Here is a 17,259-nt window from a genome sequence, read left to right on the forward strand (position 1 = left end):
GATCTGGACAGTTTCAAATCTTACCTCAATCTCCCATTCTTCCTTCCATTGTCAAACACTCATTAATTCTGCGAGCAGTTTCCATTCCTTTTTATTGCAATTAGGAGAAAGGACTGCCCTATTTTTATCATATAAGCAGTAGAATATACACATACAGAATGAATAAAAAAGGACACTGTCTCAGTCATTTTGTAGTGAAAAAAATACACGTAATAAATTTTAATAAATCATCTTCCTTTTTTGCAGCACGTGGAAAGAAAAAACATCATTCATGCAATTAAACACTTTGTTTTATTGAAGAAAACTGATTATAAATCTAATATTGGTCTGTTACTCCCCACCCCCCACCTCTAACCCGAAATTATTTAGAAGGAAATTGATAAATTATTTCTCAAAATTGGAAAAAAAACTGGCTTGCAAAATTTACTTTTGTTTAAAACAATACGAGTCCAAAATATTCTTAACATTAAAAAAAATGAACTTTTAACAAAATGATTCAACAATTTTTTCAATCTGGGGTGAAGGCTTAAAAAAAAAAAAAAAAAGAAAGAAAAAGAACAAACACAAGCTTTTTGATGTTTCACTAGCTGCTGACTAATCTGTGCACTGTGTGGGAAGATTACCATTAAAAACAACAACTCTTTAACTTGATAAGAACCTCACATCAAGGCTGCACTTCTCTGTCAATCAGCACATATAGTACATATTATGATAAAAAATAATATGATAAAATAAATCAGGGTTTAAAAAAAAAAAAAAAAAAAGGCAAATTTCCCTTCGGTTTTGCAAACAGCCGCAAGTCTTTGTATGAAAGCCGTCCAGTGCAGGCCAGCAAATCAGTGCTTGCTGCTTGATGATAGTGTAGTTGTGCTCGGAAATACTCGTCTGAAGGAATGCGTGCAGCGACACAAGGGCCCCCACCAAACAATTTTAAGTGGCGAATATACATCAACCACATCCTACATGCAAAAAAAATATGAGAATTGTATTGTTTCTCAAAGATCCCTGAAGTAGGAGCCTTGGCATGGAGGATATGGGGGCTCGCTGCGAAACTAAAGTAACTTCTACAAATACATTCAAGTACTCCACTTTGCTCAAGAGCTGTCCTTAGTTATTGAGGAGGGGCAGCAAAAAAGGCAAAAAGGTAAAAGCAAAAGGGAAAAAAAATCCAAGGAAACACATTCCAAATCTCCAAACTGTCCATCCAGATTATACTTCAATTTGGAAATCTATCAGGATTACCAGGAGTCTTGCAACGCAATGCCTGATTGTGGCTGCCATCCCACGCTGTCACAGTAGATAAAAACTTTTTCCAATGTACTTTTTGTTGCTTGTTTTTCCATTTCCCCCCCACCCCAGGTGAGCAGTTGCTTCAGAGGACTGAGCACTTTAACTTGCAAATGTTTTCCCACCATCTTCTTTTCCTTTATAAGTTCTCTTTCCATGAGTGAATGGCAAATATCTGTATTTGATCATATGCTGGCAGGGGAAAAAATGAAAAAAATATTGATTAAATTCAATAAATTATAACACAACATAATTTTATATAAATCTCTGTAATCAAGTCTGCATTGTGCAGTTGGAATTCATTGTATTTTGTATTCTCCTAAGAAGGATGATTTTGTATATTTACATTTATTTCAAAATGTATTTCTCATAGCCCAGGTACACCTGCATATTATCATTACATATATACTGTATGTTTTACGCATTTTAAATCTTAACCAGGTTTTAGCTTTGCCTTGTACCTTTCTTTGCTGGGATACATTTCAAATAATTGCTGAATATACATCTTAAGGATCTTAAGTCTGGCCAGAGCTGTGCGGATTTCCAGAGACCCCACTTATCCTGCCTCTGAACTCTTTTCCCTCATGCCCTCAAGCAGAAGGTACCGCAGCCTGAAATGTAGAACTACCAGGTTTAAAAAAAGTTTTTTTCCTACTTCCATTCGTCTTTTAAATGAAGCATTTTAGTATTTTATTGTAGGTACTTTTAATTCAGAATTTTTATGCAATTTTAATTTAGACTCTTATGCACTTTTAATTAGAAATTTTTATGCACCTCTAATCAGAATTTTGTGCATCTTTAATCAGAATCTTTCTGCACTTTTAATCAGAATGTAATTGATTTTAACTATATGTTTTTATTAATGTCTTGTGCATCGTCTTTTCGTTCTGCAGCACATCTTGGATGTTCTTCTGAATGACAAATAAAATTGAATTGAATTGATTGAATTGAAACATGGAAATCTAGATCTACTAGTTCAGCACATTAGCTGGATCATTACTTTTGGACTCTAAAGCTGTCACAGTGGATCACAACTGGCGATGTGTCTGCCACATACTTGGTGACCTACTAAGGATACATTTTTTTCTTAGTTTATGAAGCACAGTTGACTATTTCATTTTTTAAATTGCTATTCTACATTTAATTAAGAACACCACAGTAAGAATCATAAGTAGAGCTAAGAAATATAACCTTAAAATCCCAAGTCGTAAAACACTAACCTGGTTTCGAGTTAATTTTAGAGTACATTTTAAAGGTGTATGTAAAAGTCTTGAATGAGTAAGTTTTCATTTTTTATCAAAAATATCTTACTAAAGCTTATCCTCTAGGGTACTAGTAAGCAATGTCATTCCTGGAGGGCCATATTTGCTTTTTGTTCCAACACAACTGCTTAATAAGAAGTCAATTATTGTTGATAAAGCACTTATTGCTCAAGTGACATTTTTCTGCTTCATTTTAGTTGTCTTGATTGTCAACATTTTCAACCCCTTACTTGCTTATTTTAGTCTTAAACTGCTTACACTGTCTTTAATTTCCCTTTATTAAAAATAAAATACAAATAACAAAGGAACCAGCAGTTCTTTGTCTAGCTTGTTCTTGTGAATATGTGTCATGCACTATTTGGTTTAATAAAATATTCAGAAGGCAGCTAAAGTGAAAAAAAGTGAAAAACTGAAAATTTCTCATCTCTTTTAGACTTCGAATCATATGGAAAATATCCTTAGACAGAAAAAATGCATAATTTAAGAATTGCAGTGTCAATGCACAGTTAAAACACTAACAAGTCATAAAATTAAATAAGATCTGTTATTTGCAAGGATTGTTTTTTAATTAAGCAACTGGTTTGGAACAAAAGACCTGCCCTTTAGGACCACATTTGCTCAGCCATGCTCTAGAGTGTATAATGAAATCATATGACACTGGCTTTCTTAAAAACTTCCAAGATAAATAAAACTACTGTAGTAGTCCAACCCTTTATCTATTAAGCCCCAAAGCTTTGGAGTCATCTGTCTTCCGGCAAAAGTGACACTCCAGGGGCCATCTGACACAGCTGTTTTCACATAAATAAAAGTGCATTTTTATTCAAGAGTATAACCGAAGAATAAAGAAAGCAAGTTACAGTTGGTGGTTGATACGACAGCTTGCGTGGTGCAATGTTAAGAACTGCTGATTTCAAGTGACGGTGAGATACGAAGAAGGCAGCTTCGCCAGCGTTTGTGTGTCAGAACCCTTTTGGAGGGGGAGGGGGGGCGGTAGTATGCATCGTGATACACTGCAGACCTATAGCGCGTCTTTATGTCAGATGGGGTTGTATGGATTGATTCTGAATGCGACTGCAAGAATGAAAAGTGAATTTAAAAAAAAAAAAAAAAAAGCTAACCTTTACCAGTATCATAAGTTACACCGGCTGTTACAGACTGAAATCAAATTTATGTTGTTATTCTAAAATTGTAAGAATAAGAGCAGTTCACTTCTCGAAGTGGAGCCGTGCGGGATCAAACTCGCCACCCTCTGATTCCCAGTCAGGAGCTGATACCATTACGCCACCGCGGCGGTTGTAGTCAGAGTGTCAATGTGGCATGCTAACGCGGCTTTTTTTTTTGTGCAGTGATATTTTTGAAGAAAAGCGCACGTGTTCTCTTATTTGTACCTTTTGTGAAAGTGTTTCTTTGATATATGGACTTGAGGCTTCATACGTTATATAGTTTATGCCTACATTTTGTCATTTACTATTAGAATATGAAAAACGTTTCTGTTTTAAAAATGTGTTTGCACAGACTACTGAATGGAACGGAACACACATGAAATGCGTGTATTCCAAATAACACTACTGTATATTATTTCCACTCTAAAACTCCACTTCAATCCCAGATAAATCAAGGCAAGGCATTAGCTAGGAGAAATTCGTTCTAAGTCGGTGGGGGGATGGAATAGCTGGCTGCTAGTAGCTTTTGTTTATCAGCACATTTAGATGACAAAGGACTCTAGCGGAGAGGTGCAAACGGATTTAAGACGCGATTTAAGGTGGGACGGATTTACGAGTTTTTTCGTAGGCTCTGGTAATTCTAGTGTTAAAGAAACTTTTTCTTAATATTTGACTATAGGAAATAACACATTTTCATCTCTTGTACTTTGCTTCTAATCCTACTTATGTTTGCTTTCTTCGGAGATTAACAAATAAAACATAGGCTAAAATGAAGCCAAAACACTGAACATACTCTGTTTTTATTTCCATATATTTTACAACTTACTAAACTTTTGTGTGTTTAACAGTACTTGCTGCCAACCATGTGTAAATTACAAGGTTCCATAAAAATGTATATAGCAATGACCAACCAGCTTCTCCAGAAACTTTGTAATAAATACTCCCACTCTCAAACAGAAAGATATAATTTTAATTTGTTAGCAAATCACAAAACGCTACTGCAGAAGACTGTTAATGATCACATAATTAGGTAAACTTTCTCATGCTTCAACTCAATATATGCCACATCTTGACAAGACCAAGAAGTTAGTTGTTATTCAAACAAACATGACAATAGGCAAAACATGACAATAGGCAATGTGTGAACTGAATGATTTTGATTGTGGCATGAGTGTTAGTGCCAGGCATGGTGACTCCAGCAGAAACTGCCTCCTGGCAACAGACTAGAATTTATAGCAAATCTGTGTGATTGTGTGATAAAAATGAAAACATCCAGTGCGCAGAATTTCTGTGGTCAAAAACAAGGAGGTTAGAGGAGAATGGTTGTTCAAGTTAACTATTTACAAGTACTCAAATAACAGCTCTTTACAACAGTAGCATGCAAAATGGCATCTCTGGTGGCATAACTGGTGGCTAGCCATGCTGTGTTCCACTTCTGTCACCTATAACAGGTAAATGCTACAGTGGGCACGTATTGACCATAACTGAAAGACTGAAAATTGAAAAATGTCACGAGGTCTGACAAATCTCAGTTTATACTGTGACATGTAGATAGCAGGCTCTGGATGCATCATTAACATAATGAATCCATGGATCTGTTCTATCTTGTGTCTATGATACAGGCTAGTGAAAACAGTGTAAGGGTGTGGGGATGTTGCTTGGAATGCATTTCACCTTCTAATACCTAGTGAGAATCATTTGAAAGTAACAAGTGTTGTAAGCATTGTTACTGATCTGTGTATACTGCTACAGTGTGAGGAAGGAAATGAATGGCAATTTATAAACAAAGTTCATCTGTGCATGCAACAAACTTGCTGTCTAACAAATAACCTAAAAAAGCTTGACCTAATAAGCTAAACCTTTTATTTATAAAACAAGGATTAATAAAACATGGACATATGTGTATATATACATATGTAGGACATCAAATAATCTGGCTTGGGTTTCTTTTTTTTCCTCAAAAAAAAAAAAAGCATAAAGTTATGAAATACATATTTTTCTTTTCTATATCATATCCTCAGAAAACTTTATTCATTGTGATTCAGCTTTTTAAATGCTTTTGATGGATTTCTGATCAATAAACCATGGAAAGAGCCTTTTCTTTATTTGGTTTATAAGTTTATCATGTTTGTATTCTTTCGCTCAACTTGAATCTGTGAATATATTTGTATTTAGACAGTATAAAATTCTGAGTGTATCTGGACCCAAATGCTGTGAGATTAACTGAACAAAGTTTTGCTCTCACATGTTTTTCTTTCCTATTAATTTTAGATGGAGAACTCTATAAAAGCTGGAGATTTACCCAAGATACAGGTTATTACTTTCATCTTAAGATACTCCAACAATCAGAAATACATTTGTTAGCTTAACACTAGGTAAGAACCTAAGTATTTGAATTAATTGTAAGTGCAAGCAGTAAAGATATTTAATTTTGGTCCAGTTTCTGTCTTCTCAAAGTCTAAAAGTGATGCTTTATGCTGCGGTCTTCTTGGCCCATGGGGAGATTTCACTAGCACATGTGGAGAATGAGCATGCTTTTCTTCAGGTCTCCATTTAGTTTGAACTTGCATTGTTTCTCTATTATCTAGTTACAGTGTTTCAGGTTTCATACTGTGATTCTTTCTTGCTAGCATAAAACAGGCCTGTTAGTGAGCTCTTTCATCAGTGAGATGAAATTGTGATTTTACATATGGGCTCTGTTTACAATGGACTCTACACTTACACATGACCAGCTCAATTATGGGCTATCTTCTGCTACCAAGGTCAGGGAATTGGATTGCCCATGTGTTAGAGGGACACTCAGGCCTTTATTACAGGGCAAACTAAAGGCAACATTAAGTCTAAAACAGAGAATAGAAGCAGAGTCTGGGGCATTGCTGATACAGCAGGAGCATAATGTAGTGTTAACACTGGAACACAAAGGACAGACTGGACATTTTGCCATTGGATTCTTGGGTGCACACAAGTCCAAACTGATGTATAGATTTCCAAAAAAGAAACAAAATTGACAAATCTGTTATGGCCAATCTTTTCAGTATACAAATAATACAAAAACTCCAAGACTAGGTGCCCCAGTGTCAAATATGTGCAAGCAAGTGTTATTTGATATTGCTTCATCAGATAGAGACTTCTCCTAGGCATTTAAACTGATCTGTGATGATATAAGAGAAGACGTCCAATCTAATATTATTTGCTAGACAGTTCACTGGAAAGGGCACACTTTTATTCAAATTAATTTTGAGTCCAGAAATCTTTTGAAATTCTGCTAGTGCTGTTAGGATTGCAGGAACAGTAATTTGTGGATCTGATATATAGTACCATATCATCTGCATATAGTGATATTTTCTGTTCAAGCCCTTCTCTGATAATCCACTTTATTGCATAACCATTTCAAAAGTGAACTGCCAGTGGCTCAATGGCGATTGCAAGTAGCAGTGGTGACAGGGGGCATCCTTTTCTAGTACCACGTTCAAGTTTGAAGTAGTCTGAAAAACACTGTACAGTAATCCCTCGCTATATCGCACTTCGCGGCTTCACTCTATCGCGGATTTTATATGTAAGCATATTTTAATATATATCGCAGATTTTTTGCTGGTTCGCGGATTTCTGCGGACAATGGGCCTTTTAATTTCTGGTACATGCTTCCTCAGTTGGTTTGCCCAGTTGATTTCATACAAGGGACGCTATTGGCAGATGGCTGAGAAGCTACCCAACTTACTTTTCTCTCTCTCTCTTGCGCTGACTTTCTCTGATCCTGATGTAGGGGGATTGAGCAGGGGGGCTGTTCGCACACCTAGACGATAGGGACGCTAGTCTAAAAATGCTAAAAGATTATCCTCACGTTGCTACCTTCTGTGCAGCTGCTTCCTGAAGCGACATGCTGCACGGTGCTTCGCATACTTAAAAGCTCGAAGGGCACGTATTGATTTTTGATGTTTGTTTTCTCTGTCTCTCTCTCTTTGTCTGCTCCTGACGGAGGGGGTGTGAGCTGCTGCCTTCAACAGCTTTGTGCCGTGATGCTTCGCATACTTAAAAGCCAAACAGCCCTATTGATATGTTTGCTTTCCTCTCTATCTTTCTGATAGTCTCTGCTCCTGACGCGCACTCCTTTGAAGAGGAAGATATGTTTGCATTCTTTTAATTGTGAGACGGAACTGTCATCTCTGTCTTGTCATGGAGCACAGTTTAAACTTTTGAAAAAGAGACAAATGTTTGTTTGCAGTGTTTGAATAACGTTCCTGTCTCTCTACAACCTCCTGTGTTTCTGCGCAAATCTGTGACCCAAGCATAACAATATAAAAATAACCATATAAACATATGGTTTCTACTTCGCGGATTTTCTTATTTCGCGGGTGGCTCTGGAACGCAACCCCCGCGATGGAGGAGGGATTACTATATGTCTTAATACAAACTGAAGCTTCTGGATTGGTATACAGTAGTTTGTCCCATGCACATATGTTTGGACCAAGCTCAAATTTCTCCAATGTAGTAAAAAGGTTGTCCCATTCAACCATATCAAATGCTTTTTCTGCATCCAATGATAATAATATCTCCAAGATGTTAGACTTTGTGGGTGAATATATTACACTAAACAGGCATCGAAGACTGGAAGCGAAGTGTCTGCCTTTAATAAATCCAGTTTAGTCTTGTGATATTAGTGAAGGAAGCACTTTCTCATTCCTTATAGATAGGACTTTGTAGAGTATCTTAATTGGTCTGTACAATGCCCACTGTAATAAGTCCTTATTTTTTTAAGAAAGAAGGTAGTTAATGTTGGTGAAAAGTTTGAGGTGGAATTTTATTGTCTCTGGCAACTGTAAAAGTTGCTAATAAAAGGGGAGCTAACTTAATCGAATTTTCTTTTTATATATATAAAATTCAGCAGGGTAGCCATCAGGGCCTGCTGCTTTCCCACTCTGAAGTGAGTTTATAGCATCTAGTAATTCTGAGAGTGCCAGAGGTTTATCCAATTCCTCTGTACTGAGAGTATCTAGTTGTGGTACCTGTAATGCATCCAAAAATACATTAGGTTGTGTCTCGTCTTCTTTAAACAGAGAAGAATATAAGGACTTATTGTAGTCTCTAAAAGTGTGCATTATATTTTTATGGTCAATGAGTTTGCTCCATCTGTGTTGGTAATTACTGGTGATGCATTGCAAACTTCCTGCTTGTGGATTTGTTGAGTTAAGATCTTATTACCCTCCTCTCCGTATTCATAGTAATGATGTCATGATTTAAAAATGAGTTGTTCAGTTTCTTTAGTCGTCACGAGGTTGAGTTCTGAATGCAAAGCCTGTCTTTTCCTATAAAGTGCCTCATTTTTTTCTTGATCTGTTCTAATAATTTCACTGATTAACTCTGACGGTTTCTTGGTTTCCAATTTATTTTTGTGGGAGAGATATGAAATAATCTGTCCTTTTACGAAAGCCTTCAGAGATTCCCAGAGTATTCCTGCAGAGACATCCGAGAATGTATTTGTCTCTAAGAAAAAATCAATTTACTTGGATATAAACTCTGTACAGTTCTCATCTGCTAATATAAGTGGGTTAACATGCCAGCTGCAAGATGAGTATGTGGGGCATAATGATTTGAGCTCCATGATCCAAGGGGCATGGTTAGAAATAACAATAGCTTCGTACTTGCAAGATTTAACCGTGGGCAAGAAATTGTTATCTATAAATAAATAATCAATTCCTGAGTAACAGTGATGTACAGTGTTATGTTTTCACAGTGTTACGATATCATCGCCCCTTTGGCAGGAAACCTATCCAGGTCTGGATTTAAAACACAATTCAAGTCTCCAGCCATTATAATTTTATGAGTGTTCACGTTAGGAATGGATGCAAATATGTTTTGGATAAAGTCCCTATCATTCACATTGGGTGCATAGATATTTATCAAAATCACTTTACAGTTAAATAAATTGCCCTTTAGAATCAGATATTACATGTGATAATACAAATTAAATTGTTCTATGTACTGTATAAGAATTCCCACACTTCTAGTTTTTTTTTTTGAATAGCTGGATTGGAATATTTGACCAGTCCAATCTCTGTGCAACTTAAACTGATCTTTGCTTAATAAGTCGGTCTCCTGTAAAAATACTAATTTAGCATTTAGACATGTTAGGCGAGAGAATATTTTTTCTCTTTAATTCTTGATTGAGACCTTTAACATTGCAGCTCACAGTTAACTGTTTGGTCAAATAGGAATTGCTTCTGAACTTTTGTTGACATATTGCAGTCTTAAATTAAGATAAGTACATTATTACATAAGATAGCTTTGACCTTAATTTCCCATTTTTCCAGGATATATTGCCAGGAGGCCTATTGTTACTTTGGCACTTTCAATTGTAAAGATTAAAAGGATAGATTAGAAATAGCTTGCTCTCTTTCTTTTGCCTCCCCATGTGTGTGTATATTATTTATATATATATATATATATATATATTACAATTGTAAAGATTAAAAGGATAGATTAGAAATAGCTTGCTCTCTTTCTTTTGCCTCCCCATGTGTGTGTATATTATTTATATATATATATATATATATATATATATATATATATATATATTACAATTGTAAAGATTAAAAGGATAGATTAGAAATAGCTTGCTCTCTTTCTTTTGCCTCCCCATGTGTGTGTATATTATATATATATATATATATATATATATATATATATATATATATATTACAATTGTAAAGATTAAAAGGATAGATTAGAAATAGCTTGCTCTCTTCATTTTGCCTCCCCATGTGTGTGTATATTATTTATATATATATATATATATATATATATATATATATATATATATATATATATTACAATTGTAAAGATTAAAAGGATAGATTAGAAATAGCTTGCTCTCTTCATTTTGCCTCCCCATGTGTGTGTATATATATATATATATATATATATATATATAAATAATATACACACACATGGGGAGGCAAAAGAAAGAGAGCAAGCTATTTCTAATCTATCCTTTTAATCTTTACAATTGAAAGTGCCAAAGTAACAATAGGCCTCCTGGCAATATATATACATACACACACACACACACCGTATTTACCCGTGTACCACACGCATACTTTTTCCCGAAAATTAGCATTAAAACAGGTGTAGTCAACCTTTTTATACCTACCGCCCACTTTTGTATCTCTGTTAGTAGTAAAATTTTCTAACCGCCCACCGGTTCCACAGTAATGGTGATTTATAAAGTAGGGAAGTAACTTTACTTTATAAAATTTATAAAGCAGAGTTACAGCAAGTTAAAGCATATAATAATAATTACTTACCAAGTACTTTATGTCGGATTTTCGCTGTTTGGCAGAATAAATCTTTATAAAACAACTTACTATAGTTAAATCTATCTTTTTATTTATACTTTGCATGCATAGAAATTACATTAGTTAATTGAATTATTAGTGGGATCCCTGAGGCTGATGCTGGGAAACTAAATATTGAATATCCGGTTCAATTTTTGTGAGGAACAAACGAAGGTCTCCCCTTTCGGAAATATTCAGGCGGTTTCTTTCTTTGGTCATAATATGATTAACAGCACTAAATACTGATTCCACAAGATATGAGGTAGGGAAAGGTATCAATAAACTGAATACCATTTTCCACATATTTGGATATAAGACCAGAATTTTTTTATTTTGCCATAGGTTTTCATATCCACCACTGTCGAATTTATGTTTACTTTCTTCATCATATCTAATTTCTAACAGTTCTTCTTGGCAAGTTGTATCAGCCTCTTCAATATTTTCGGTAAAAGGATTTTTCATCCAGTCATATACCTTCAATTTCAAAATATCTTCAAATCGTTTTTCCATGTCCAATTTAAGTTCGTTGAGGTGGCTACTGAATCTGTCAATATCCTCTGGAGTTGCATCATCTTTTATAGATGATAATTGAGGAAACTGATGAAATTCTCTCTTCAATAGATTATGACGAAGTAGTTCAAGTTTGTCAATAAATAATAGCACAATACTTTGGCAACCTATAAGAGTTTTATTAGCTCCTTGAAGCTGCAAATTGACATCGTTAAATCTCTTGAAAATATCTGCCAAGTAAAAGGCATCATTTTTTACTGTTTTTAACTGTTGACACAGATTGGTCTCATTATTACTTTCAAAAAACTGTATGACACTATCATATAATGCTACAAATCTAGCCAAAGATGTACCCTTTGACAGCCACCGAACTTCTGTGTGCAAAAGTAACTTAATAAAATCTTCATTATTGTCCTGGCAAAGCTGCCGAAACATTCTATCATTCTTTGCATTGGATTTGATCTTGTTTACGGCTCGAATTATTATAGTTAATGATGAATGGAGACTTGTACTTAGATGTTTTCCTACAAGATGTTGTCTGTGCACCACACAATGAAAACATTTGGCACTTCCTGCTTCAAATAAGCAACAAATCCACGATAGCGACCTACCATTGATGGTGCTCCATCAGTAGCACATGCAACAATATTATTCAAAGGAATATTATTTTTTGTAAAGTATGTTCTCACAGTATTAAATATAGTTAATCCTTTTGTATCTGTGATGAGATTTATTGCAAATAGCATTTCTTCTCGTAATATATTGTTTTCATTAAAATAGCGTACATATGCCATCAATAAAGCATCATTATCTGCAATGGTAGATTCGTCCAATTGCATGGAAAATAAAGAGTTTTGGAGAATACTTATAAGTTTGTTTTCAACATTAACTGCCATTTCATCAATTCGTCGCTTTACTGTGCTATCGCTTAGGGGCAACATTTTTAAAATTTGAGGTATATCCTGATGCGTTCGTTGTATGTTGTTTCTTAAATGATGCAACGATAGTTGAACGATTTTGAAATTTTTTATATATTTCCTGAAAATATTCAATGGGCTTGTTCTTGTCATTTGGATGCTTTGTAGAAAGATGTTCTCGCAATCGACTTGGCTTCATTGCCTCATTGGATAATGTTTTATGGCACAATAAACACATTGAATGTTGTTTATTTGCAACAGATTCTATGAAACCCATCTTCAGATACTCTGGCGAATAGCCGCGTGCGTATTTCTTTTTTTGAGACATGGGCTCACGATATTTCACAATATTTAGTTTGAAGCTGTAAGCACGCGCTTACTCTCAGAAATCTAACTACGTACTGACTTTACTTTCGATTACGTAACGATTTAGCTTCACTTACGTAACGTCAACAAAACTTACGCGCTTGAAGTCTGTTGCGTGATCGCGACTTTTGGAAGGCTGCGCGCTTTTCCGATCCGGTATGCGAGACGTCCGTCCTTCTCGTCTCCTGGCGTTGGTCAGGCAGGATCAGGCGTTCCGGTCGCTGGACAGCACAGCGTACATTGGACGTGGATGGTCAGTCAAGGCACTGGCTATCACGATCCCGCGAGGTTTTCGTCAGACCGTAATGTTGAAAGATATGTGGATCCAACAACAGCCGTTGGGAGTCAGGATCGGGATGTAGTAATCGTAGCTCCTCGTACGTTGAAATGATGAATGTGTTGACAGAGTAACAAATGCTGGGTACCTCTAAGTTGAGGACTGCCGGATGTTACAAGTGTCGTGGTTGAGCGAGAGTTTTTCGAGACGAGACTAAGTTAGTGAGTATCCGTGGTTGTGCGTTTTATAAAATTTTATGTAGCGGGTGTTGGCCAATGGCATCACTTCTTTGCGATCGGGGCGAAGTAGCGAGACATCAGCTAGTTCTGGCAGTCCAAGGGGGGGGTTCCTAGAATGTCACCCTATTACCCTAAAATCCGGAAATCGAGACGAAAATATGAGTTAATTGGTGTCTCCATTGTCCGGCAGTTTCTGTCATAGAAAGAAGCATCGAACCATGGAGTTCTTTGTCTACGGAGTAATAAAACGACGAACTGCTAGTTTTTGGGCGACAGTAGTATGTAATCGCAGCGCCGTTTGGTTGCTCCGCTACCGTCCACCATGAAAGCTGGAACACCCACTAGTGGGCGGTAGGGACCAGGTTGACTACCACTGCATTAGAAAATCAGGTGCGCGTCATACACAAGGAAATTTTTTTCTGTAATGTTTACTTCTTCTGCTTGGGCTGAGCTCTCTCTCTCGTTCGCGCTCTCTCTCTCTCTCTCGTTCGCTCTCTTGGTCTGTCGTTCGCTTGCACTCTCTCTGTCTCTCTCTTGCTCGTTCGTCATGCAACAAAAACAGAAGGGCATTTTGCGGAAAACGTGCTCTAAACTCTTCCTACACAATCACAACGCACGTTGTACACGAGGGCGCATGGTACACGAGTAAATAAGGTATATTACATATATACAGTGGGTACGGAAAGTATTCAGACCCCCTTCAATTTTTCACTCTGTGTTATATTGCAGCCATTTGCTAAAATCATTTAATTTTTTTCCTCATTAATGTACACACAGCACCCCATATTGACAGACAAAAAAAAGAATTTTTGAAATTGTTGCAGATTTATTAAAAAAGAAAAACTGAAATATCACATAGTCCTAAGTATTCAGACCCTTTGCTGTGACACTCATATATTTAACTCAGGTGCTTTCCATTTCTTCTGATCATCCTTGAGATCACCTTCATTTGAGTCCAGCTGTGTTTGATTATACTGATTGGACTTGATTAGGAAAGCCACACACCTGTCTATATAAGACCTTACAGCTCACAATGCATGTCAGAGCAAATGAGAATCATGAGGTCAAAGGAACTGCCTGAAGAGCTCAGAGACACAATTGTGGCAAGGCACAGATCTGGCCAAGGTTACAAAAAAATTTCTGCTGCACTTAAGGTTCCCAAGAGCACAGTGGCCTCCATAATCCTTAAATGGAAGACGTTTGGGACGACCAGAACCCTTCCTAGAGTTGGCCATCCGGCCAAGCTGAGCTACCGGGGGAGAAGAGCCTTGGTGAGAGAGGTAAAGAAGAACCCAAAGATCACTTTGGCTGAGCTCCAGAGATGCAGTCAGGAGATGGGAGAAAGTTGTAGAAAGTCAACCATCACTGCAGCCCTCCACCAGTCAGGGCTTTATGGCAGAGTGGCCTGTCGGAAGCCTCTCCTCAGTGCAAGACACATGACAGCCTGCATGGAGTTTGCTAAAAGAACCTGAAGGACTCTGAGATGGTGAGAAATAAGATTCTCTGGTCTGATGAGACCAAGATAGAACTTTTTGGCCTTAATTCTAAGCGGTATGTGTGATGACAACCAGGCACTGCTCATCACTTGTCCAATACAGTCCCCACAGTGAAGCATGGCGGTGGCAGCATCATGCTGTGGGGGTGTTTTTCAGCTGCAGGGACAGGACGACTGGTTGCAATCGAGGGAAAGATGAATGAGGCCAAGTACAGGGATATCCTGGACAAAAACCTTCTCCAGAGTGCTAAGGACCTCAGACTGGGGTGAAGGTTTACCTTCTAAAAAGACAATGACCCTAAGCACACAGCTAAAATAACGACGGAGTGGCTTTACAACAACTCTGTGACTGTTCTTGAATGGCCCAGCCAGAGCCCTGACTTAAACCCAATTGAGCATCTCTGGAGAGACCTAAAAATGGCTGTCCACCAACGTTTACCATCCAACCTGACAGAACTGGAGAGGATCTGCAAGGAGGAATGGCAGAGGATCCCCAAATCCAGGTGTGAAAAACTTGTTGCATCTTTCCCAAGAAGACTCATGGCTGTATTAGCTCAAAAGGGTGCTTCTACAAAATACTGAGCAAAGGGTCTGAATACTTAGGACCATGTGATATTTCAGTTTTTCTTTATTAATAAATCTGCAACAATTTCAAAAATTCTTTTTTTTGTCTGTCAATATGGGGTGCTATGTGTACATTAATGAGGAAAAAAATTAATTTAAATGACTTTAGCAAATGGCTGCAATATAACAAAGAGTGAAAGAAAAATTGATGGGGGTCTGAATACTTTCCGTACCCACTGTGTATATATATATATATATATACAGTGGTGTGAAAAACTATTTGCCCCCTTCCTGATTTCTTATTCTTTTGCATGTTTGTCACACAAAATGTTTCTGATCATCAAACACATTTAACCATTAGTCAAATATAACACAAGTAAACACAAAATACAGTTTTTAAATGATGGTTTTTATTATTTAGGGAGAAAAAAAATCCAAACCTACATGGCCCTGTGTGAAAAAGTAATTGCCCCCTTGTTAAAAAATAACCTAACTGTGGTGTATCACACCTGAGTTCAATTTCCGTAGCCACCCCCAGGCCTGATTACTGCCACACCTGTTTCAATCAAGAAATCACTTAAATAGGAGCTGCCTGACACAGAGAAGTAGACCAAAAGCACCTCAAAAGCTAGACATCATGCCAAGATCCTAAGAAATTCAGGAACAAATGAGAACAGAAGTAATTGAGATCTATCAGTCTGGTAAAGGTTATAAAGCCATTTCTAAAGCTTTGGGACTCCAGCGAACCACAGTGAGAGCCATTATCCACAAATGGCAAAAACATGGAACAGTGGTGAACCTTCCCAGGAGTGGCCGGCCGACCAAAATTACCCCAAGAGCGCAGAGACGACTCATCCGAGAGGTCACAAAAGACCCCAGGACAACGTCTAAAGAACTGCAGGCCTCACTTGCCTCAATTAAGGTCAGTGTTCACGACTCCACCATAAGAAAAAGACTGGGCAAAAACGGCCTGCATGGCAGATGTCCAAGACGCAAACCACTGTTAAGCAAAAAGAACATTAGGGCTCGTCTCAATTTTGCTAAGAAACATCTCAATGATTGCCAAGACTTTTGGGAAAATACCTTGTGGATTGATGAGACAAAAGTTGAACTTTTTGGAAGGCAAATGTCCCGTTACATCTGGCGTAAAAGGAACACAGCATTTCAGAAAAAGAACATCATACCAACAGTAAAATATGGTGGTGGTAGTGTGATGGTCTGGGGTTGTTTTGCTGCTTCAGGACCTGGAAGGCTTGCTGTGATAGATGGAACCATGAATTCTACTGTCTACCAAAAAATCCTGAAGGAGAATGTCCGGCCATCTGTTCGTCAACTCAAGCTGAAGCGATCTTGGGTGCTGCAACAGGACAATGACCCAAAACACACCAGCAAATCCACCTCTGAATGGCTGAAGAAAAACAAAATGAAGACTTTGGAGTGGCCTAGTCAATGTCCTGACCTGAATCCAATTGAGATGCTATGGCATGACCTTAAAAAGGCGGTTCATGCTAGAAAACCCTCAAATAAAGCTGAATTACAACAATTTTGCAAAGATGAGTGGGCCAAAATTCCTCCAGAGCGCTGTAAAAGACTCATTGCAAGTTATCGCAAACGCTTGATTGCAGTTATTGCTGCTAAGGGTGGCCCAACCAGTTATTAGGTTCAGGGGGCAATTACTTTTTCACACAGGGCCATGTAGGTTTGGATTTTTTTTTCTCCCTAAATAATAAAAACCACCATTTACAAACTGCATTTTGTGTTTACTTGTGTTATATTTGACTAATGGTTAAATGTGTTTGATGATCAGAAACATTTTGTGTGACAAACATGCAAAAGAATAAGAAATCA

General features: G+C 37.2%; 1 protein-coding gene across 1 annotated transcript in view; it reads right to left on the reverse strand.

Moving 5' to 3' along the window:
* Positions 1-272: 272 nt before the first annotated feature.
* rer1 (retention in endoplasmic reticulum sorting receptor 1) overlaps positions 273-17,259 on the reverse strand; it is a 60,381-nt gene continuing 43,394 nt past the window's right edge. Inside the window, exon 7 of the mRNA XM_028807449.2 lies at positions 273-1,479. Coding sequence (XP_028663282.1) covers positions 1,390-1,479 — 90 coding nt within the window. The 3' untranslated portion in view covers positions 273-1,389. The remainder of the gene's footprint in view (positions 1,480-17,259) is intronic.

Source organism: Erpetoichthys calabaricus, chromosome 8 (genome assembly GCF_900747795.2).
Source record: "Erpetoichthys calabaricus chromosome 8, fErpCal1.3, whole genome shotgun sequence".
NCBI classification, from domain to species: domain Eukaryota; kingdom Metazoa; phylum Chordata; class Cladistia; order Polypteriformes; family Polypteridae; genus Erpetoichthys; species Erpetoichthys calabaricus.